This window comes from Pelecanus crispus, chromosome 1 (assembly GCF_030463565.1).
Source record: "Pelecanus crispus isolate bPelCri1 chromosome 1, bPelCri1.pri, whole genome shotgun sequence".
Taxonomy (NCBI): Eukaryota; Metazoa; Chordata; class Aves; order Pelecaniformes; family Pelecanidae; genus Pelecanus; species Pelecanus crispus.
The window spans coordinates 77,593,222-77,618,833 of NC_134643.1; the positions used below are offsets into that span (position 1 = coordinate 77,593,222).

The following is a 25,612-nucleotide window of genomic DNA, read 5'->3' on the forward strand; positions in this document are numbered from 1 at the left end:
CCCCCCCCCCATGTCAAAGACGAGGGCAAAATGCACTTCAGCCAAGGGGGTTCCTACCAGCATCACCTCTGCAGGTCTGCATGGCTAAATGTAACACCCCCAAATGACAGCTGCGAGCTGGGAGGAGTGTGGGGTTAACACACATCCCAGCTTGGACGGTCTCATACCCGACATCCAGCTTACTGATTTGGAAGCTGCTAGCCACCCCACCTGTGCTCAGCATCGGTGCTTGCATACCACAGGGAGGTTTGCAAGGGAGGGTACAACGTACAGCTCCCTGTGCTTTGTCTTTTCCTGCATCGCCCCCCTGGGCTGCAGATTTTTGGAGCCACCTTCACCCAGAATTCTTCCTTCAGGAGAATGGGTATTGCAAGTCAAGTTGGCCAACCCAGCAGGAAGTCTCTGAAGACTATGCGACTCAAGAAGTGACTCTCTTCATGTATGCCAACATTTCAGCAAATTTAAAAAAGCATGCTCTTTCCCAATAGAAGCCAACTTCTGAGCAAGAATTTATGTAGATAATCCAACACCAAGCTTACTGAATCAGTGTTTGTTTGTTAAGACTTCATACCACTTTTTTCAACAAATCTTTCATTCACAAAGCCCAGGAGCACACTGTTTGCTTGATTTAAGGAGGAGAAAATGGGCACCCTGCCAACTGCTAGGTTCTGCACTGTCATATGCAAAGCCCTGCTTCCACTTTCAGAGAGACCTTCTTTGAAGGTGAGTCATTTGGTCCTCTGGAGAGGAGCCCAAAACGGGAGCTAGCTTGTGATACTTAAAAGTACCCTGTGCTGCACCGACACGTGCGCACAGCAATCGTATGTCACTGGGCAGCAGACTCGGGGCAAAAAGCGATGCCGTATTCGAGTAACCTGTCAGAGGGGAGATCAGTTCCCTTCCCTTGTCCGTCAGCAGCCCTTCTCACAACAGAAAAATCTAGAATGAACTCAGTCCTGGGCCCAAACAGTGTTCATCAAGTCAGAAACAAGCATTAGGGCAATATATCTATTCGCCAATTTCAGAAAAAATAAATAAGACAGTTTCCCCAGGGTGGCTCTTGCTCAAGTCAGATGGGCACTGTAACTTGTTTTAGCTGCACATGTGCTTTTCTAGCAAGAACGTGTCTGAAAGAGCCCCTTTGTGCACTGCTGCAGCTGCCCGGTGGCTGGTTTGCCACCTCCTGTGGCTTTGGAGGCCCCTGCTGGAAGATGGAGATGTACGTGCATGGCGTAGTCCAGGGCAATAAAGCAGCTACTTTTCAGCTGGCAAAGCTGCAGTGGGAAATTAATAGTTCAGAATCGTGCAGAGGGCTTGAGAAAACACTTTTAATTTACTCTGATTTTATTACCTCATGGTTCTTGCATGGGGCAGAGCCCCAGCTGGCTCAACAGTAAAATCACACTACATAGGGCTTAGTAGCAAAACAGACAGATAGTGATCAAAGTACTGAACTTAAGACACAGAAGCAATAAACCATTGGCTAGTTCAAAAGAAAACATTATCCCAGCAACACTTCCTTTCCTGCTCTCAAAGAAAGTCTTTCTTCAGCTAAAAATCAGAACAAAACATAGAGAAAAGGAAAAAGTATGTGCACAAATAGGAAAGACAAAGATGGTTTAAACTGCTGAGGGATTTTTTTTTTTCCCAGTTTCAAATTGTTGAGTTTAAAAATTAGGTTAAATACATGTTGAATTAAAGTATGTATCAACTAGTTGACTTCCTGGGGTTTTCTTCTTGTTTTTTTTTTTTTTTTTTTAAAGCAAGTAAAAGACCTGTATTTAGATTACCTGGTATGCTAGAATTTGCTACTGAGTTAAAACAAGCTTTTTCAGTATTATAGGTATGGAAATAATCTGTTTATATGAACAGCTTCATTTAAGTCAAGTGACTCTCTGCAGACCACACTCCGGAGAGCAAACCCTTCTAACCAACCTCACAGAGCACCAGGTAGGACTCCAGAAGGAGCCAGTTCATTTGCCACCTCCTAATGCTAGCTCAACATCCATGCTCGGCATGCTTAAAGGCAGCCAGCACTGCTCTCATTTGACTCCCTTTCCTTTTGCTGTGAGGCATAGCAGGTTATTTGCACACACAGGCAGAAATAGGTAGCACTTTGCTCCGACTTCTGCAATAGAAATTACTCGTTTCTGACTAAGCACACCACAGCCCAAAGTAATGTCTTAAACTTGTTACTCTGGCTCAGGGTTTGGGGGTTTTTTTCATGCAAACGTTTCCACGCAGCACCAGAACAAAAATCCAAACTCAAGTAACAAAATCTGAGTTTTTCCCATGCATGATGTTATTCACTGTAAGAATACTTAAATGCGAAGAAAAAGAAGAAAAGGACAGCTTAGGCTGTTCAACTTCCATTTTTCAAAAGGCCCCTTTCTAGGTCCTTATGGTCAGTTTTATTGTCAGAATTAAAATGACTACACAAACAAAATGCTAGCAACAACCAGGACAAATTTAATAAAGACTGTGACATATAACCAGAACAATCCTCTGTGCCATCCAGGGTAAATTTACTGACCATCTCCCACTTTATTGCTAGCAGTGAATTACCACTGTTATTTCCTCTGCCTCACAAAAGCAACCTAGTTAATATGGGTCTTTTCACAAAATCAAGGGAGCTCAGGCTGTACATTCTATTCTCCAGCGACATTTCTAGCCCCCTTGAAAAAAACTGCCCTGACTAGTAAAAGAGGAAGAACTTCCCAACAACGTGCAGGACTTCCAGCATTTGTTTAAATGCAAAGATTTTCATTTTTAGAGAGCCACAGTCAAATACTTGTATATTTAGAAGCATCTGATTTCCTAAAGGGCTAAAGTGCACCCAGTAGAGTGGCCGGGGGGGGGGAACCTTAGAGCTGAAAACCTCTAACTGGTCATAGCTGAGAAAACACCCGGTTCAAGCAAAGCTTCTTGTTCCCCTGGAGTCAGTTAAGTCTTCATACTGAAAGACCTGAGAGTCAAGGTTATCTAAATTTCTTTTGCAGCTGGGACAGACAGACTGGCACCCAGCCCTACTGGATGTGGGGCTAATGGGACACAAATGCTACCATATACAACTAAGGAGTCAAAAAATCAAGTTTTCTGCAGAGAAGAGGAAGGTAGTAAAAAAAAAAAAGGGTGGGGTGTGTAAAAGGCTTGCAGGAAAAAGGAATATAAGGAGACATTGCTAGTGTAACTGCTCAGTACTTGGGGACAAAATGTTTTGGACAACTGTGCCAAGAGGAATTTTCAGAGTGGTAAGGTCCTCTCCCCAGCCCCAAGTGACAGCTCTGCATCTGGAGTTATCAACACTAGTCCAAACCTTCAGAGCACATTTCCTTGTCTCACAGCTCAGCCAGCTCAGAGCCGGCACAGCCTCTCGCTGACATGCACGCCGTGTCAGCACGTTACGCTCGTGACTGTGTACAGCAGAAAGCCTTTGCACGTGTGCGCCCCAAGCAAAACCCGAGCGACGGTGAAACTGCAGTGGGAAGAAAATGGATTAATCAAGCCTCACTGGCAAGGTGCCACGTGCTGCCCATGAAAAGCTGCTGCAAGGTAAACAAGGCACAACCTGCACAAAGTGTTCATTGCCATAAACTGAAAGAACACTTTCAGGCTCTTCCCAACAAAAAAGCTCTCTGCAAAAAGCCTAGGGGTCAAAGTGACACCAAGATAATTAAGCTCATAATCCTCAGGGCGATCACCAGCTCCAGAACAGGCCCCTCATTGAGCAGCCTGGTCAACGCACATCATTTAGATATTCTCGTCTTTTCCCCACGAACTCCAGAGGTCAGGTAACCATAAGTGAACCTGCCTTTCATTTAAGTAAACAAATACATGCATAATTCAATAAAGCATCTTTCAAGCTCTGGGATTTGTAGAATAAAATTGGAAGAACAGACGCACTAAAGACTCAAATCCCAAATAAACTACTTGTAATTAAAAAATCTCATGATTTTCAAGCCAAATCTCGTGATTTGTTTGTGGTCTGACTCAGGGTTTTCAGTGCTTGGGGTTGGCAACTCTGACTAAGCAGGGATATGAAATAAGAGCGAGAGTGACTGCCTGCCAGGCTTCTGTTTTCCTGGGACAGAAGACAAAGCAGCTCTGACAATTCCAGCTGGCAATACCATCCAGGCGCTCCTCCAAGGCCAAACATGCTGGGTAAAATCCTCATCAGACAAAAAAAAAAACTCCTATCAGAAGCAGTTACTGTGGTTGCTTAATAGCTGTTTTCCAAAGTTCAATATGGCATATACTTTCTTTTTCTTGAAAAGGGGGAGAGGGGGGAGTTGGACCACATTACGGACTAATCCTTTGCCAGATGTCATTAGTGATGAAGTCCCTTAGAAATTACATCAGTATGAAACAAATCAGAAAACAGTGAGTTTCCATTTCCTCCTCATGTCTGGCTAGACAGAGACTTCAAGATCAGCTTTCATCTATGGCCTGGAATCAACCCTCCTCTGCGTCTTGCTTAGTGTGGCAGGGGTGTTAAGCAAGTAATTGCAACCATTAAAAAGAAAAATAGCTCACTCGCTCCCGCTCCCCATCCCTGTCAAATACTGACTCCTTCATTAGGCTTCCCCAAAGCTGCTTCAGCACATTGCAGCAGTCTCGCCCTGCTCCTGATGGAGGTAGATGGGCGGCTCCAGCCGGGGCATACGTCTCCATCCAGGACCCTTGCATCCTTGGTGATGCAGAGCCCTGAGCCTTCCCATCTCTGCTGATAACCCCACGTATCCCCTCACATCTGGTATCCAGCAAGACAGTCTGCTCGGAGTAGAATCTAATTTCCACCTTCCTGCAATGCTCAACTCTCCCTACCTACTTACAGGGTGATAGAGGAGGAGCAGAAGCACAGAAAGAGGTTGGATAGAAGGGCCTTGCCAGCCAGCTCTTACTGCTTTTGCTTCCCCTGGTAAGGCAAGGGCATCGCCCATCCTGATACCTGAAAGATAGACATCTTTACTTCTTTGTGTTTGGACTGACTAAACCAAGGAATATCATAAACTGAGGTTTTTTGTAGAAACTCAGTTCCTGAGACACTTTTCTGAATCTTAAATCTTGGACTAAAGCAGTTTACGTAACGCCACCTAGTCACACTGCCCTAACTAACCATTCCATTATAATGAGTCCATTATCCCCTGCTTTATTGTATTTTCTCTTAAAACAGAGATCAAAGATTTGGATCTAGTGGCATCATGCCGATTTCATTTTTATTACTGGCTCCCTAGGTCTATCATAAATATTCATTGGCCATCCTTAATACAATGCATTGAATTCTGCTCACTGCTATCTCTGGTGCGACTGCAAAGTACAAACAGGGCTGTTGCTCAAACATATTAAATAAAGCAACAGCAAATTTGTGACAGTCAACAACAACAACAAAAAAACAGAAAACAAAAGAACCCTTTTCCCCTTCCAAGGAAATTCAAAACCAAAGGAGACATTTTCTCTCGCCCCCTCCATGACTGCAGACATTTGACTGCTGTGGGAATTCAGCTGTGCAGAAGCAGCAGCAGCTGATCTGCTCCCACAGACAGGAGACATTTTTGAAAAGTCCACAGTTGCCACACAGTGGTCTCTGCGATACTGCAGCAATCCTCTGTGTTCACCAGCAAAAATTATAAATGTTACCCAGCAGTGATACAGAAACTGCTCAGAAATGTGGACTTTCTGTATAGCAACTAACACTTGAAAGGGAGCAGGAGGTGTGTGGGGAGAAACATCCTCCACCCTCACAGTCAGGAAAAAGGCTTATGCAGTTTTATTCTCCTAACTCCCAAGAAAAGCTGCAACTGTCCCAAACTTCAGGATGCCTGCAGTTTGTTTCTCTCCCCATACTCATCAGTCACATGTTCCTTTGAACTCCCCTTCTCACCTCAGCATAGCTCTTCCCAGCATCAGACTGGTAGGGTTAAGAAAACCCTTATTGTGCCTATATTGAATCGCTCCTGCTCTGAGAATAAGCACAGACATAGGCCTTTTGGGATGTCAGCTGGATACTTTAAACAAGCACCAATCACTAACGTTAGGGTGGCCATGGGAATTATGTTTTTCCTCATGTTAACTCTGAGAGCATTAACGCATATCAGACACTTTATATGCTAAGCAAGAACATCTACTCCGTTAAAAACAAAACAAGATGGTAGGACACAGAATGCACATTCAAATATTTATCTTCTAATATGACTCCACCATGGAGGTAGTATGCTGCTCATTAAAAAAAGAGATGGAATAGGAATAAATAATCTAAAATAAATATTTATATTTATGCATATGAATATATCCTCCCACAAAACTCCACACACCTGGAGATGTGAACCATATGATAAAACTGCTGACTCATTTTACATATTAACCATTTTACATATTAACCTACAACGTACCTTTGGTCATTTACCTAGCCCCTTGCCAATCTAGTATTTGCTAGAACCTTCTGCTAAATTCCTAAAAATCTTGTCTGCTTTATTATTTAAAATATACAAATAAAAGCAGACAGAAAGAAAACCTTGATCTTGATGCCTTCGTGATGTGGAATTTGATTCAAATAGCTATAGTGAGCATGGAATTTAACTTCTAGAAGAACTGAAGTCGTTAGTGAAATCCATCCCACCTGTGTTCAAAACAACAACAAAAATAAAATGCAACTGTTGTTGTTCACATAAAAGATCCTGATCAGTTCTGTGAAGTTTGTACCTGAGTAAGGTGAGATGAATCATATTCAGAGCTCTGAAGGTTTCATTTGTTAAACAGCTCTCTTCCCTTGCACTCTTTTCCATTTAACAAAAAGTAATAGAGAAGAATGCCAAACAGTTTGCAGGCAGTTAAGATCTGCTTGCTGGTTTGCTGTTCTTAAGATCAGATCCATAGAAAGGAATTGATATGAAAAAAGAAGAGGAAAACAAGGAGCATCCTTATGTCACGTACACTGTGAAATTCCAGAGCAGAAGTTCGTCATTTGAAGTTCAGAGCAAGGAACAAGTTACTCCAGTTTGTTATTGTTTTGGCTGATGCTGTCTAAATCAGTATCTACAGAAAAAATATTTTACTATCAGATGCTCCTTTAGAGGAAAGATGATATATGTGAGAAAGGGAGATGATACACAAGTTCCAAAACAATTTCTCAATCAGGATTTGGGGCTTAATATTTCTGAAACAAAACTGGATAACAACATACCATATTCTTAAAATTTGATAAATATGAGCTGCTGAGAGGCTACAGTCTTTTGGAAGAAATGTGTTTACAACCATGTGTTTTTTCAGCCTTGGCATCCTGCCACTAGATTTGTTTGTGACTTGGAGAACAAACAAACAAAAAATAACCAAGGTTTTGAAACAAAGAAGAGTAAGTACCAGTGAGTAGTGAACACCATTGCTCACTCAACTATCACCTGAGCTAAAAGTACCTTTAAGTCTCTGGAGATAATATATTTGGATCACAGTGACGGTTAACAATTATACATATAAAAGAGAGGGCAAAATCATGACTGCACCCGGTCCTGCAAAGTAGTTAGGGACGTGCTTCACTCTCACCGCAGGAAAGCGCTCTTGCCTTTCACTAGATCAGGACATTACACTTCATAATAGGTCAGAAGTGCTGTCTCCTACCTGTCCTTGATATATGGCTTTCAGTTTAAAGTTTTGTCCAGGTCAACGAGAGCAATGCACTCTGCCTGAAACTATCCTTGACACAGACCACAATAAGCACCTCGCCACTGGCCCAAGTAAAGTGGCTTTGAACAGGCCTTCTGAACACAAGCACATGACAGTCCAAAGCTCCATCAAATCTCTGAGGCCTGTTACTTACAGAAAAAAAATCTCCCCTTAAAAAGAAGTCACGCTTTTCATATACCAAGTACTTACAGGTTTTTGCACTAGCAACAAAATAAATCTCTCTATAAATGGACGTGATTGAAAACCCAGCAGAATATCTGGGGGATGTCCACCACAGCGTACAGCAGTATTCTCCTTTAGTCCACAACAACGCACGTTACAGAAGGGATAAGGGATACCTCAAAGATGAGGGATGCTACTTCAGAATAGTCTAGGCGATACCTCGTCTAGATACTAGTTTAGTTGATAGTGCACCAGAAATGTGCAGAAATAACAACATGCCGTAGTGGCTGATGGCCTGAGGCGCTAAGCAGTACGGCTATCAACACCTAGCTAGTACAAACAACAGTATCACATGCCTTGTGGTATCTCTTTGCTTAATTATTTCAGCTTGAAGCCTAGAGGGGAGAAAAATGAAACTGCATTAGTTGGTTTCTCTGTAGGTTTTCTTTGGCTTGTAAAATGTCAGCGTATGGGTATAATGAGAAATTACCACACTTTAAGGGTCTGACCACATTTAGTGTTTAGTCTTGCATATCTGAAAAAGCTCTGATGCTCCTGCCACTGCAATTACTGGCTCAGAGGATTCACAGCTATAGCAAAACTTGAATCCTCCACTGCAATGAATCAGTGCAGGCTTCGGTTCTGCAACAGACCACCACCTTCACATAAACCATCGCATAGATGGAGGGGTTTGTCCCAGTTCTATTTGAACTTTCTGCCATCCTTCATCACTTAACTGTCATGACAAAGCCACAACAGCAGCTTCCTGACCATACCAGAAGTACGTACTGGTCACAGCAACCAGGCTGGCACTGCTAGAGGTAACCAAACATTCTTCCCCCCTGCTCTGCCAGCCCCCCAAACTGTGGCTGTTTTCCTAAGGAGAGAGTTTTTAATGCAGAATGCTGCAAAAATGTCCTTTACCAGCTGAAAGGTACAATTTTTAAAAAAAATTCAATGTAAACAGCATTGAGCTTAAATGTTCTCCTATGGTATTTCTAACCCCCTATTACCTTACAGCCACACTGAGCTTGGTGAGGAGAATGGCCTACTGACAATGGGAAAAAACAGGCTAGTGCATAGGCATTTTTATAAATCAGCACAAATAAAACAGACAGCAGAAATGGTGAAAAATTAAATGTAATTCTTCAGAATGCCTGCAGTGCCACTAATCCAAAATGTGAGTAGTAACACAAACAAAGGAATTTTGGATCCTATTTTTCCTCCCATTTAAAATAAGCTTCCTTTTAAGGTATAACACATTCAGCAAGCTCCCCATATTTAGTATTATTCTCTTTTTTTCCCCCTTTTATTTTTACGCACATATGCTATTTATCGGAATGCTGCCTAATTCACAGATGCAAATAAGTAAAATCATCTTGAAAAGATGAGGCTATAGAACAGAACGCAGTTTAAGTTGCGAATGTCTTTGATTCAAAGAGCTGCAACACTGGGACCCTGTAGTGGCTCCCAGCAACATCTCCTGGCTTCTACTGAGACCATTTTTCCCAGCAGAAAAAGATCTGCAGCTCCCACTGGTTTCAGCTTGACTAGTAGATTAATACATTCATGAATTAGGACTATTGCTTTTGACAAACTCACTGGAGTTTTGTCAGCAGCTCCACGTGAAAAGACTCGGTCTTCTGGCACAAAATGACCAAGAGCCAATAGTGGCCATACCAGGGACTACATCTTACAGGAATAAAATACATTTGTATTTACACCGAAGCTGTACTATTTTTTCACAGGTATGTTTGGTGCTGTTGCTGAAAACGAAAAGGAGAGGATAGCTTACATTTCATATCTAAAGTGGAATGCAGAAACGTTAATGCTGCAAAACGAAAGGCTATAAAGCTACTTCTGTGATTTTAAATCATGAAGCTAGTGCAAACGTGTACAAGCAAGACAACATTTTTCATGAGTTTTTCCAAAAAAGGCAAAAAGCACAACTACTTATTTCTGACAATGAAGCAGCTTACACAGTCTTTGTTCTACTGACACTTAAAAATGCAGTTTTCAATTATTTATAGTGTAGTTCAACACCTAAAGCAGGAAAAAAGTATAAAGTCTGTGTTCTGCAGCACAAGTAACCCTTACTGAAGGGTTCAATCTATTTATAATAGTGTTTCCCTTAAGGAACTACCAGTTGGCAGGGTAAACAGGCTTGGATTCTGCCATATTCTGTAATGCACTATCATCCATTAACACTCTGATCAGCCAGTAATGTTACACTAAACTTGTCATATACACACGTTATCAGAGAGGGTATTTTCTTCCCCCAGACATGCTGACCTCATTTAAGAACAGTTGGGAAATCAGAAGGTTGGCCACGCCCAAGGCATTGACATGCCAGCAGCTGAGTGGGTTAAGAAGTTGCCATATGAGCACACTTGTCAGGAGTTCAACAACCTCATCCAATTCACTTAGGGGGGGTTTAATTTAAACCTCTTTGAGGCAGCTGGGAGGACTCACCCCTGCTGGCCCACCAGCTCCGTTGTAGGGACAGTTGCTTTCAGCAGGGCAGCAAAATAATGCTATGATTTCAGACTGCTCCAGTCATTTGCAAAGTGAACATGCATCAGTGGTCTACATGTCTCAGGTGCTTTTGGAAATGTTAATCAGATTCAAACTGAGACACGCAAGTAGGTCTAGCGGCAGCATTCACACAGAAATTAAACTGAAATCAAGCGCTTTGGTGAAGGACAAAAAAAATTTGTCTTAAAAAAAAAAAAATTCTAGACCAAGATCCTTCTGGTTTTGTAAAATGGGTATAAAAATGGCCACCAACAAAAAAACCAAACATAGATGGGGCAGACCCAATCCAAACACAGTCCTTGCTCTCTCTCCTGTTTCTCTTCTTAGTCAGTCAGTCTAAAGTAGGCTTTTATCCATACCATAGTAACTCTCTGAACAGAGGCAATGACGACTTCCTCCACACACTGCTTTACCCAAGTGTTTTAGCACTGTTCTGGAAGAGCCTTCTGTAAGAGAGGGTCTATAGATCAAGTTTCATTCCAGTTAGTTACCTAATCAATACAAATAGGACTAGGACTTAACATAGAACTCCCAGGAGATCGTAATAATCACCCACAATTACTTATGAAAGCCAATCAATGACCAAGAGGTTTTATGTGTCATTTATATACCTTAAATCAAACTTCTGAAATTAAACTTTGATTCCTAACACGATTAGATGTTGCAGCACTAAGTGAAACAACGCACAAGCAAGCAGTGCCTCAAAGGCTGACTGCAAGGGCAACCAAGGATGGAGCCACGAGAACACGAGCAGCCCTGAAACACAGCAGCAAGGTGAGGCGCAACAGTAGAGTTGAGACAGTGGATACAGGAACAAGCATAAAAACAGTGAAATAAGCACCTACAGCTATCTTTTCCTCCTGTTCCTTCAATGAAACAGGCGACCTTCCAGCAGTCAAATGAAAGATAAGTAGAAAGTAGAAGGCAAGGTTCCCAGACCTGGATCTCAACTGTGGGAGGTAAAGGGAAGAGAGAGAGGCAGACACTTTATCTCATGTTTTCTTTTTTGCTTCTCACTGTGGGAAAGTCTGCAGAAACTGGAGGTTTACCGCTTCTGTCAAATTCATCACACAAAATACATTATGATGGGCGATTAACAAATTCAGGCTTTCTGTCAAAATGTCATGTGTCCCTCTGTAGCTTTGTTTCTGGTATTACCATTACATATGTACTACTATGATTTTTTTTTTAGTATCTGCATACCATAGTTGAGTAACTTCGCAGGCAGTGAGATCACCGTTCAAAAAAAGTTGGAAACACGCACGAGAGGCTATTAATTGTGCTATTTTTACTGTTCTGAAGTCCATACCATGAACAATGACTCATAAGAGTAGCAAGCCAGAGAAGCACTTGCGCATCATGCAAGCTTGTTTACTCATTTATTTGTTTGCACTGATTCATTATGTTCCTCGGCGTAAAATCTGCGGGACTCCAGAGAAAGCACGAGGGAGAAATTCTGTTTCCCGAAGAGCTCTTCCACCCACCATGCCCTACTGAGATGGTGGAGGCCACGCGAGGGGTTTGGGCATAGACCTCCTGTGTCCACCCCTGAGAACCAGAGGCTGGGGGAAGAGCCCCCGCGTACCCATGGAGCACGCTCCCCCTGGTGGCTTCGCCCAGCCTCGCTTGATCAGCATCCGCAGCAGGGCACGCGGAGCAATTAAAACAGGCAAATGTTTTGTTGGCTTGGTTTAAGTCATACGTGACAGTGTTGCTTCTTTTTCCCCCCTGTAGTCCTGAGAGGACATTAGCTTTTGGTGGGTCTGGGCAATTATCTGGGAGAAGTTTGGCAAAGTTCATCACAGCATGCAGTTACAAAAGCAAATCAGTTTTTCCATGCGATGCAGTGGCATTATGGACCCAGAAAGTCATTAGAATAAGTATGAAAAATAATTAAGAATAATAATATCTGCTTCACCTGTGAAACCCTGTTATGACATTAAAAAAACAATTGTCTGCCCAGGCCTAGACACATTTTTCTTCAAGCAGGAGGTGAAGAGGAGGTTGGTTCACTCTGCGTGCACTGATTGTTTTTTGCATAGAGTAGGGCTGATGTTTTGCTATTGCTGCCTTTGTCTTCATTTCACTGTTCTGCCTTGAGATTTTTTTTATCCTGTCTAGCAGGTTGCTTAGAAGCCTGGGCAATATGTTCCCATGTCCATATGTTGAAATCAAAACAATACGCAGTCAAAACAAAGACATTGTGAATATATCCCTTTTCTAATATATGGCTCATCTATCATAAAAGAGAAAAGAGTGTGTTGGAACTTTATCACATGACAGGACCAAACCATTTAACTTTAAAAGCAAAATCTCAAACACCCCCCCCCCCCCCCCCCCCCCCCCAAGAAATAGGCATGGGCATCTTAACCACCATAGACTTTTTCTTCAGGTTAGACTGGGGTTAAGATTGAATCTCATAGCTAGTATATCTGAATGGTGGATAATTTTGCCAGGTACAATAACATGAATAAGTGCTGTTACTTAAACATTTGAAAATATTTGGGTGTAAAAGCCTAAGACAGTGAAACAGTGCACACCCGTTGTAATCAATATTTTTTCTCAAGGTAAAGTGAAACTCAACATACTTGACTAAACATGTCAGCAGTGAACAAATGAAAATGATGGCACTGAGACATTAGAGAATAGCTCTATGATTCATATTTAAGAGTGAATAATACTGAAAGAATTTGGGGAATACTCAGAAATACAGATAAGAGGAAACCACACAAAAGGCACAGGTATCAGGCTCAAAAAGCAGGGACAGCTGACATGTAAATCTGAATCTAGCTATGGATACCCAAAAGCACAGACAAGATGAAAGAGGTATTTGAAAAACTTGGTTTTGCAAGAGAAAACTGAGCAATAAGGGGAGAGAGAGGAGTGCAAGAGATAATTAGACACTTACAGAGTACAGACTATGTCAATTCTCCCCAAAACTGGCAGCTCTGCTTAAGTATTACACATTCCTGTCACACATTTACGAGCATTAAAAAGTGTAGGGCTTACAAAAGTCTGGCACCACAGGCAGCAGGAAAAAAACTGCACACTTGCCGTTAAAAATCCCTATATTTCCAATTGATCTTATGATAGATAAAGTCAGGAGTGACATAAGAAGACTAGTCTCCAGAAATACAGGATATCCAATATATATTAATCATATATAGTAATAGTTGCTACTGCTAATTCATTTCATCTTCCTTGCCTTGACTCTTTTCAAGTCGCTGATACAAAACTATGTAAGGCAGATAGTTTCTTTTGTTCCAATCTTACTTTCTGCCTTACCACGTTGTTCCTCAGACACCGTGTTATCTTTAAAACATGTACAAAATTGAAATCATGTCAGATTCTGTTACTGTCCTAAAGCCAACATTTTAATACCACGCTATTAGTTCTATATTTAATACTAAAATGGTAGCAGTACCTCTTCCGCAAAGTTAGTTTTCTTGTCAAGCATTTCTCGTAATGTCTGAAGAATTTTAATGCAGAGCTTTTCTTCTTTCTCCATTAGCTTCTTTGTGTGATTAATCAACCTTAAAGTAAAATATTAAACCTTAAAGAACATTGCACATTGTTGCTAAGCCATACTACAATTTCTTTATGCAAAAATTGCCTGTCACTATATTTTTCCTCAAGGAGAGGAAATAAAAGTAGACAAGAGAAATCATAATTAAAAAGGAAATGGGACTTTCAAGGTGTTGAGTTTTTTGGGTCAATTTGCATACCTTACTGCCCATACAGAAGGCAGAATTCTACATCCACTTTTTACAAGAGCTTCCAGATGAAGATCCAAACTTGCTGTCTCATCCTTTCTTTATTTAAAAGTAACATGTATTTATTTTAACCTTTATTTAAAGGTAACCAATGTTCACCATGCATCTTGCAAACTTTAAAAGCTACAACCTTTACACCCTCCAACCTTGATGATGGTTATAGTTATTATATAATTAGCAAATGGCATCCAGCCAAAAGGATCTTCAAAAACCTTACACAGAAGCATTCAGAAATGCAGATATTTGGATGAAACATAACTATTGTTTACATTTGCACAACCACTTTACAAGACTCTTTCAAGTCAGAAAACAAGGTACATTTCCGACTCCAGCTAAGACCGTGATGGGAGTTTGGCTTTCAGTCAGATGAAGCCAATACCAGAAGCAGCCTTCCTACTTCTGTACAGAGCAAGTCCTTTCACTGGTCTGCCTCACTGCTGGAGAAATGTTTTTGAAAACAGAAGGGAGGAGGAAATCTGAAAGCCTTGGACAGGTTTTTTTTCCATCAGTACCAGTGCTGGGTTATAGTGGATAGAGTAGTGTTCATCAAATTATGGCCTAGGATCAGCATACAGCAAAGGCACTGTGGTCACCAATTTACACTGAAAGATGGCACCGTTAACGGTCCTAAATCACAGTCACCAAAAACAGGGTTGGGAGGGATGACACTGCATCATCTAGACCAGCGCACATAACCCAAAAAAACCTGTTTATATTTAGATCACAGCTAAGTTAGTGCGCCAATCCCATCCTGGGCTCAGTGGAGATGCTGCGCAGGACTATCCCACTGTCATCTTCACTAATTTCATGAGATACGAGTCCAACAGAATGCAGCTCTCAGGCCTGCAGTACTAACAATATTTTTGAAGAGTTGTACTAATAATATTTTTAAAGAGTTACACCTTTATCTCGGGACTCCTGCATAGCTCTGCAAAGCATTCCTTTGCCATGGAAGTTAATTAAATAAAACAGAAAACTGTTTATTGCATTACATGGGCCATGTCCGGCAGCCCTCGGCTTGATTTGATGCTGACTTTCAGAGGAGTTTGGACAGAGGGGATTGGATGGGACAAGCTCAAAATTTAACTTAATTTTTCCAAACGTATAAAATATATTGTTATAACACCACCTCTGCAGAATATGCAAAAAGCCAAGGAATCAGGAGAGCTGCCAAATGTGTTCATTTCCCCCAGGTTACCTCTGTTTAAATTATAGTTTCTCAAGGGCAGCGAGGGCATCTCACTTGAGGACTAATAAAAAAACTGCAAGACTCTATTCCAATGCACAGACTGCAAATAAAACATCTAATAATTCAAGACCAGGTAGGGGTGCCAGTGAAATGTATTTTTAAAAGAGCTGTTGGCACTTTAAAATAAAAATCAAAAGATTTATTTGCTTTACCAAAAAAAAAAAAAAAAAATCCAGCCCTGAGCACCCCACCCTGCCTCACTACGAATTCTTGAAAATTCTACCATGGGAAGTCTTAAGTTTCTGCTGTAGATTTGGAGAAACTTAATATAGGAGTAGGTTGAGCCTGTTAGTAGTTTTAACACGCTACTAACATTCAATTTCTAGGCAGGCAAGACAAGCAACCTCTCTCTCTACTCCTCTCCAGACTCCTAAACTGGTGAGAAACATAAAACATGCAGCCAAAGACCTCAGTTTGAGCTTTCAGTATGAACTCAGACACCTACATGCTTAAGTCACTGTTGAAAATCAGAGGTAAGTGCTGCTGAAAATTGTAACTCCCTGCCTTCTTTTGTGAAGAAGCAAATAGGCCTCTCCTTACACCACTTACTTGGACATGAAAGCACCGCATCTTATTCTGGCATCACTCCCCTCAGGAAAAAGAAGTTCTGGACTGTGCAGCACATCAACCAGCACTGAGAATTCAGCTTGCATCATGGGAGTGAACTGCTGCTCCAAGGACGACACTACATCCTAGGGAAAAAGAAGAAGAATGTCTATTTGTAACTATGTCTCGCCAAGAAAACTAGAAGAACGCTGCTGTGGAGTTGCACAATACTGTGCGATGGGCTGTTTGACCCACTTCTGACAGCCAGCAGCAAGAGCCCATGTTAACCCAGGTGACAGTAAAGCAACCTCATGCCTTTCTTCATGCCAGTCCTCAAGGCAGGGAAGGTGACCATTACTATCTACCTTGCTGTTCTCTCTCAAATTTCTCCTCTGCAGTAATGCCCCCAAAACACGTGGCAACAGTCAGCATGATGGTGTGCTGGAAAAACGCTGCTTGTCATGTGTGGTGTTAGTGTATCACCCGAGGCATTGCTTCCCGGGTATTTAGGGCTCCTCCATTTGCCTGGGTCCTGCTGTTTTCTTCGTTCATAAACTCCTGATGTCATTTAACCACTACCTGCACAAGGTGACCTCCACCTTATAGGTATTCTCCAGCGACAGAAATCTGACATTGGCTCCTAAAACCCCCAGTACCTCCTCTGCAGGCAAAACAGGACATGTGACCATGAAAAGGCAGAAAGGAGATCCTCCTCAGTAAACCACTTTGGGGGACAGAACGTACTTCCTACCCCTCTCTGCTGACTTCTGTAGGAGCCAAATTCAGATCATGGATCTAAAGGCCCTGCACGTTGGCTTCACGTTGAACAGATACCAGAGAAGAGCCGAGCCCTCTACTTCCCCCACCTAGAAGTGCAAAGGTCACTGTAATAACAGCACTAAAAATGCAGTGAGTCTATCTCTGGTGTTTTCCACATCTGGCACGCATTAGATAAATGCACTACTACAACTACTGCCAGAGCCATTTGATATTGTTGTACCTGTAGTTTTTCTATTATATTCCTGTAATCCCAGGCAGGTCCACCAAGAGCTTCTTTAAAACGAGGTCCACTGCGGGCTGACATTCTCCACCCCATGGCTGCTCTCTGCACCATGTTAGAGTGACTCTTCATGAACAAGGTGTTGACCTGGCTGTCCAAATCCACTGGAATTGCAATCCCACGGTTCTTTGCTTTAATAGGAAGAAAAAAGAAGAAATTTAAAGTGGCAAAAACTTGAAAATCTTATGAAGATCATGGCATGCAAAATCCTGATACTCTTGAAGTTGAAGTGCAGAGGGATCTCATTTCAACAGGTTTTGCAAATAAGGATCAAAAACCTAAGCTGGTAGAAATCAGCCATAATCTAGTTAAAGAATGCAAGCTGTACCACTTTAAATCAGGTAAGGATCATTTCCAGTGTATATTTTCATAGGTACAGATGTTTATTTTTTTAAAACAGAATAATCTTTTTTACTAACTTAAAAAAGAAATCAGATCCAGAGATATTACTAAGAGTAACAAAAAGAATATGCATTATTTCAACAGCTAGTTTTACTCTATTCAGAAATAAATTCAAAAATTCTTCTTTCTAGTGGACATATGCACATTTAGCCAATTTATCCCAAGTGCAATTTGTTGCCTTCCTGTGTATTTCTCTTGTGAAGACCTTGAGAAACCAAGTGCATACAAATTAAATTCGAAAAAGACTGTCTCCTCTTCTCTCTCCCTTCAGTTTCCTATACAGCCAGGGTTGTTAAGCCATGGGGTTCCTGGATGCCAATGCAGGATAACCGATATTTAATAAACATGTAATAATTTAACTGATAGTTAAACAAATTTAACCAATAGTTAAAAAATGCAATTTTTTTTTTTAGACTTGAGGGGCAGGAAGTGACAAAAGAGAGAATATCAGAGAAAAAAAACCTGAGGAAAGACTTGCACGAATTCTTACAAGGCATCCACTATTAAACTACTATTGCATCCTGAACTGTCATTTGAAAAGGAAGCTTGAAAGACAATGTTAGAAGCTATCTGCCCTCTCATCCATGAAAATCTTTGTGTTAGCTGCATCTCTCCATTCCACTGGAGATCAGAGTGACATTCTTCTATGGCTCAGCACGAGTTGTCTGAAAGTCAACAAATAAACAAGAGATCAATGCAGCAATATCTCTGTTTGAAATATTAGGTCACATTCCAGTGATTAGGCTTTGTATTCTATGTCATTTCACTTAATTTCCATGGCACAGTTTATGTTTAATAAAAACTTAGAAGTAAAATGGAGAAGCAGTTCTAGTTCATTTGTAATAATGACTAATAATGACTAATTTTTCAGTTTTCCTGATTGAAACAAGGTGAATTTTTAAAAAAAACATTACCCCATATTACAGTTCTGCACAATGTTTCTCTAAGGCGTTTCCCCACCATTCTGCACTAACATGCACGCTTCCCACAGTAGCGGAAGGCATCAAAAATATTCCACCCCTCCCTCCCAGTTCTTAAAACATACACAACTTTAAGTCCTGAACTTGTGAAGTCAACAGATGCCCTTCTTTGCTAAACAAGCCTATGCATCAAACCCCACAGGAGTACGTGCAAGCAGAGCGCCAGGCATACAGCTCTGATGAATGAAGGCTCGTGTGCTGCCAAGCACAGTGAGTCACAGATCCCAGGCAGAAACTTTCTCTTCCCCCGAATACTATATTGTAATGGCAGCATTTATTATAAACCTAAATTTGGCTGTGACACCTCGACCCCCAATCTCACAGGCTACGGCAAGAGTGCTCCGTCACGTGTGTCCTCATCCCTTTCATAGCTCCCGTGGCTGCAGGACACCCTCCTCTCTTCCCACTGCAAGGGTGTATCCTGATGCAGGACCAGGGCCTCCACCTGCGAATTAGGCTCTTTAACTGGGATGGAAGAGAGATCTCTTACTCTGTTTCTGGTAGGCACTTTCTTTTAAACAGTTTGCCATAGGGAATTAAAAAAAATTTTTCTTAGGTCAAGATGGGAAGACACATTTCCCCACAACCACGTACGAATCCTCAGCAGCAGATCTACAGCAGTTTCCATGCTGGCAACTGACTTTTCTTTCCACTCTTGATTTGTTTTGAAGGCAAGGTTCCTGATTATCATGAGGCAAATACCATGTATGGCTGGCCATTATTTCTAATGACTGTTTTTCCATATTATTTGACTGGGTTATTTTTCAAAACACATTTGCCCTGTTGCTGCTTACTTTATTACAGAAGTCCATTAAAGTTCTGCCAGTGTGCATAGGGTGCTGCAGCCTATTAATCCAATTTATTGTGTCCTAATGTCAATCACTGGAATGTTATCGGACACTGCTCACTTCTCAATTAAGTGGTACGTATGCAGAATCCTGATATATCCAGGAATAATTTTAGCAATGGGGAACATGCTGTTCAGAGGAAAACCCAGACTTCTGCAGTCCTATAGATGCCATTTGAAGTTAACAACTTCCATCAGTGTCTGAGGAGCAGTCAAGGACTATGATTGTTCAAAGAGTTGCAACTAATTAAAACTATCACAAAGAAAACCAGAGAGAGAGAGGAAAAAAAAATACTCCTTTGTTTTGAACAGTTCTTATATGTATAATTCCATTTGTAATTAAGATTTGTATTAGTTGTCAAAGGGCACTGTTGAAGTCTAAGCTATAAACAAAGGCTTTGTCTTCTTATTTCTTTGCAGCTTGTAGAAAGTTTATCTTTCATTTGTTTCACATTTCATTATTTAAAACAACATGAAACATATTTTTACATTTTGGAAAGCTGATGAACAAATGTGAACATAAATATTTATTTTTAATTTAGGTGTTGTAGGCTGCTTTCCTCTTCAAAATGTGTCAATCTCCCTTAAAGTATGAACATAAAATATTTAAAAGCATGTTTATTTTTGTTCCACTTACTTAGAAATACTTTTGGACGGCACTCAAACTTGCAGAGTAGGGTTAGAGCTGGTAGACAAAGGAGCTAGGAGGGGGTAAAATTGTGTCTTTCATCTGACTAGTGAACTTGGGGAAAAAAAGTACGCTACATGGCTGTATGTAAAGTGGTACTATACGTATCAAGCAGGATACTTACCAGGATGGACTAGAACATGTCTTCAGCTAAGGTAAATTCTGCCTTGCTGTGGAGGGCATGGCATAGGCTTATATACTGCCCAATTCCTACCTAGCGCACCCTGCACAGGGCTAATTACACCCGGAATACACTACACTGTTTTGCCAGTCTCAGAGGAAATGCAATTTGCTGGGAAATCCTTTGCACGACTAACTCTCAACCTGCTGCTCACAATTCTGCTATCAGCCATAGCCACAGCTGAGCCAAGATAAGCATGCAAATGGTACCTGTGGAAATAGTAAGCAACACAGTACCGCCAGTGCAGCCAGGTCACAGTAAAATGTTCTGCTCTGTGCTGGATGGTTCTGTGTGTATCCAGTGCATCAGCAGCTTTCCTCTCCTTTACTGTTTAAACTGTGAAAAAGTACTCAGAGATGGGGACTCAAAAGAAAAGGGCAACATTAATGTCGAGACTAGAGTAGCTAAAAATCAAGCTGCTCTCTACGAGTGAGCTGGATTCCAACAAAGTCCCAAGAGCGTAGTCCAGCTGCTAACAGAAGGGCTGAAATGGGCTGGCTGAGATGTATTTTGTTAAATTACCTGCATGTAGTTCCCTTCACAGAAGCATAGAAATTGGAAGTAAAAGGACCTATTTCAGGAATGCTTGCTGAAGCACTGTCCTTTCACTACACTGCCTACCTGAGCCTTAGGATCAGTTTAGTACTAAGGATTTCCAGGAAATGGCCCTTGCCTGTAATTTTCCTTGGAAGCCCATTCTTCAGAGTAATCTATCTTGCCATAAGGAAGCTTGCCATTCTCCTTGATATTCCCACCTAGTGCTCCCTAATTTTAAATTTCACTCCATTAGCTTTTGTAGTATTTACAAAATACAACAGTATTTAGTGGCTTTCCAGCTATTTAGTACACTTTGCACTACCCTAAACCATCCCTGCTGTGGGTTTTCTGGGGGACACGCAGGCGTTTCACCCCTTATTGCGCCTCAAGAAGGAGCGTGACAGACAATCTGGGTCACAAAAAAGCCACAGCTGTACCTGGCTGTGAAGCCTTTATTCTTCTTGCTGTTTACGCCCCTCTGGTAGTTGCAGACAGCTATATCATGTTCTCCCACACTTTCCAGTTGTCACTTAATGGAGCGATGCATATTTAGTTCAATTAATTTTGCTCCATAAATCAGTCCCTCCAGCTCCTTAATCATTTACTGACTGCTTAACAAATGCATTTGGATGGAGAGACACTAATGCTAGCAACAGCAAGACTTTTTAAGGGAAATAAAAGCTTTGTGTAGACAAGACACAAGCCTGCTAATCTTGTACCCTTCACTTGGATGTTTTTTTCCAACAGAAAATCTACGCTAAAATATTTATCAGTCTGTAAAAAGATCATCATTGAATTTTTCTTGCAATTAGGGAAACACAAACAGTTAAAATAGAATAAAATATGTGCTTCATCTGAAACGTATTCTTCTTGCTGTCAAAAAAGTAACAACAGGATAATTATTTTATTTGAACTAGAAATTGAAAATGAAGGTCTAGCTTCTTATAAAATGGAAAAAACATCTTAAAACTCAAATGGGAAGTGAAATAAAGTATTTTCAGGGCTGAAAAAATTCTTATAGGAAAGTTGATCTCTGTGGGCATGAAAATAAGTACAATAATTCCAAAGAAGTAATAAAAGGTAACCTAGATTTTATGTTTAATGTTTCCTGTTTGTAATTTGTCAGGGAAAAGGAAAGGGTTTTAGAGGCATAAAAGCATGGTCAAGAAGCACCACGGGAGAGTTTTTTGGATTCTGTACAAAGGGGTAGTGGTGAGCTGAAATACTCAACTAGAAAGGACTTCACTACTCCCTTCAGACCATCTGCTCTCTGTTACAGACAATCCATGTTCTTTAATTAATCTTTTGAAAAATGTATCGAGCCCCATTTAAAATGAAACTACCTTTTCTGCCATCCCTCTTCCCTCCATTTGCTCTTGGCCTGTTAACCAAGTGTCCTTGGTTCCAAACCTCTGATTTACAATCTAAATTTATTTAGGTTATTTACAACCTAGCATAATTTATGTCCAGTTAGTTTTGGGTCAGCAGTGTCCTTTAGCTTAAATGTCTCTTCTTCATGACTATTTATCTTCCTAAGTACTTTTAAAGAGCAACACCACAGGCCTTTGTTTTGCTAGGCAAAACATGCGGGGCTCCTGTAGTCTCGTCTTGTAATACAGTTCTCTTTTCTCCAGACCATCACAGTAGTACTTCCTCTGTACCTGTTCCAGTTTTGAACTTATGAAATAGCAATCTTACAGGATTCACCTCCAATTTTGTACGATGGAAACAAGGATTCTCCTTTTGCTTCTCCTGCACAGCATCCTAGAGTATAATCTGATAATGACTAATGTAATTTGGCTTGCTAACAGATTTTTTTTTTTTAAAGGGTTTGCCAAGAGAAATAGTTCAACAAAACGCAGGTTCCTATCTGCCACTGTTTACTCATCTGGGAAGTTCCAATTATTTCATTATTGGTGGTAACAGCACAGCCATACACGTACTACATCCTTGGGATACACACACAGTATCAGCGGCAAGGTGCAATTTGTAAAAACATAAGGGAGAAAGCTAATGGATACTACAGAGACAAGAAAATAATACAACTAGATTCGCCCTTGTAACAGAAAACTGATGCTCAGGGGTGAAAATACGAGAATCATCACTTAATTAAGAAGCAAAGACAGTTCTTTGCATGGGTCCTGAAACACTGGTCAGCCCTGGGAGAAAGACCCTGCTCCAATACACTTTAAGATATACAATCCAGATCTTTAGTTGTGCGGACAGGTGATATTCCACAATTTTACCACAGGGAAAGACAGTAGATGGTTTAAAATGCGGACTTTGAAACTGGCCTCCACCCTTCTCAATCTTGCAAAGATTGTAAAATGTAGGAACTGAAAGTCCTTTGATAATGAATTCATTTGAAATAAATTAAACTGTTAGATATCTTAGTTCCTCTGTTTTCACAAAGATCAGGGGACCTTTTAAACATTTTTCATTTGTAGCTATTTTACCAGTGAGATGGAAGCTGGTTTGATCATTCATTTTTTGGACTATATTTTCAAGCAAAAGCTCAGTCTTATGTAACAATAGAGAAAAAGCAAAAGTGATATATGCATAATGTGTTAATTCTCGTTACTGCGATAATCTGCTTCAGAAATCCATACGGACAAGACACACTAGTATACATATATTATTTTGTAAGGGTTTCTACTCATGCCAGGTAGCCAAATGTTTACTGGGCAATAAAAACCCAATGCATGTTGGTATCTGTGTTCCAAATCTCTTGGAGCCACAGAGGGGTCTGCTGAAGAAGAGAAGCAAGCTGCTATGCTTCTTGCAGAACTGGAGGCAGACAACTGCCTGGAGACAAAGCAGCCAGCGAAGCTTGAAAAGCTTATGAAGTTTTTCCCTAGTGGTCAAGTGGAGTTGAAGTACCAGGGTTATAAGAAATTAGCTTCTGCAACATATCCTTTTGTTGACCTGGAAGATAACGCACATTCTTACAGTGCTCATAAGACGACAGATGTAATGATCTTAAGCTCTTGAGGCAATACTTACATCCACCTGCCAGCAACAAACTAGTAAGCACTGAGCAGAATGTATGTTGCTTAAACTTGCTCTGAAATGGGTCTTCTAAAAGTGCATTATTATATGGATCTTTGATATCTTGGGAAATCTGTGTATGATCTTTCTTCCTCCTGAGATTCATTTCTAAAGCCAGGGCTATGACACACACACAAAAAAATCATGTTTGTTCTTTCAATTCTATACTACATTTATTTTCCATCAAAAGTCTTTGGTCCCTGCTGTAAATCTGTCCAATACTCTATGATATAGGCAAAATCTTTCTAGAGGTTTTTTTTTTTTTTTAAAAACCCTGCTGTGAAACATGAAGGCCCTAACATTAAAGCTGTCAGACTCTCAAGTCAAAAAAAAAAAAAAAAATAAGGCAGAAGAGTGCTCACAGATGCCTAGCCAAAATCCAAACCTAGTCCACATACACAGCCAGCAAGAGGCAAAAAAAGGCTGCCCTGTTTGTATTATGGAAGAAACCTCTGCCTTCTCAAAGAGAAGCACCATTTTGTGCGGTGGAACACCCGATAGAGAAAGGCACCAGGCATGCACTGTAATCACAAAAAGGCCTTGATTTTAAAAGCCTCTGGTACCCCCAGCTGGGGCAGTTTTTCCAAAGCTTTCAGCAGAGCAGAGCAGGCCTACTCAATTAGCCCAGGCAAGACACGTTTGGCACCATGCCTAAAAATACTGAGTATCACCGGTGGTTAAAATCTGTGCTAGCCAGCCAAACTTTTGCACAGGGGCGTTTGTTGAAAACTCTGCTTCCACTTCTTCTCTGGCTGACTTGCTCTTCGGGGAAATCCCCCTCACCTGTTCTCTTATACCCCCTTTCTGCACTTTCAAAATAAAACGCCAAATAAAAATGTGTGGCAATTTGCTAACACAACACAACACAACACAACACAATTTTACCATGCTTGATATTGATATTAGTGATGCATCCTTAAAGAGCTACTACGATACGGACAAGGAAATCGGCAATATGCATGCCAGCACGTGCTTTCAAGGGGCAGCTCCGAGGCTGCCAGGCCCATGGCACCCCCCGGTGATGCCTGGCCTCCCTGCCCTGCTGCCACTGCAGGTGGCACGAAGGTCCCAGAGGAGGGAGGACACGGGGTGATGCCCTTCACCAGCCGCTCAGCTCCACGCTGCCGCGCCTGAGAGCGCCCAGGGCACGGCTGGGCTCCCGTGGGTGGGAAGCCAGAGTAGCAAGGTTGGACCCGTAGGACAGCGCAAGAGTATACTTAATAAAAACCAACTGTAAACCATCTCCATAAAACAGAAAAAGGAATGAAACAAAAGAGAAGACTACAGCAGGGGTAGAAATTAAATTCACCAAAGGGAACCAAGTCACATATCTGAAGAAAACTCCAGACATCAGCCATGCCTTGCATTCGGAGCTTCCCTTGGCTCCCCCCGGGAACAAGAGGCACACAGAAGATGACCTACTGAAGACCACCAGCCCTTTCACGTGCTGGTGCACCTGGCCAAGAAGCTGGATCTATCAGCCCCATTAAGGTGACCCACGCTTCCCCTGTCAGGCTGCTGTGGGGATGAGTTCAGCTTGGCTGTCTCGGCACTATGCTCAAGTGTCTCCAAATACCCTCATCTCAGCGAGATAAGACAGTGACCTCTCTGAGCTAGAATTTGATTTTAGGTGTAGCTCTACAGAAATGAAGACACCGAGCTGTCCAGAAGCACACACAGGGCATGCTCAGTCTCAAAAATACTCTCACCTGCCCTACTTCTTCCCCCTTTCCCCAGACTCCCAAAGGAAGTAATTTACTGATGACTCTTTCCAGAACTGCCAGAGAACAGCAGGGATGCAAGTGTTAAACACACAAACAAGGATTTGTAGCGCTAGAGCTTTATTTGAGACTGTAGTAGCTGTAGCATAAAGGAAATAAAACATCTTCAACTTCCAAAGTTCTCTTGCCAGATGGATCCATAATTA

General features: G+C 41.4%; 1 protein-coding gene across 3 annotated transcripts in view; it reads right to left on the reverse strand.

The window, feature by feature from the left end:
- Positions 1-25,612, reverse strand: part of ITPR2 (inositol 1,4,5-trisphosphate receptor type 2) — a 263,348-nt gene that overhangs the window by 104,076 nt on the left and 133,660 nt on the right. For all 3 annotated transcript variants that reach the window (XM_075727981.1, XM_075727982.1, XM_075727980.1), the window contains exons 35-37: positions 16,943-17,133; positions 15,946-16,088; positions 13,799-13,907 (exon numbers count right to left, since the gene is read on the reverse strand). In XM_075727981.1, coding sequence (XP_075584096.1) covers positions 13,799-13,907; positions 15,946-16,088; positions 16,943-17,133 — 443 coding nt within the window. The remainder of the gene's footprint in view (positions 1-13,798; positions 13,908-15,945; positions 16,089-16,942; positions 17,134-25,612) is intronic.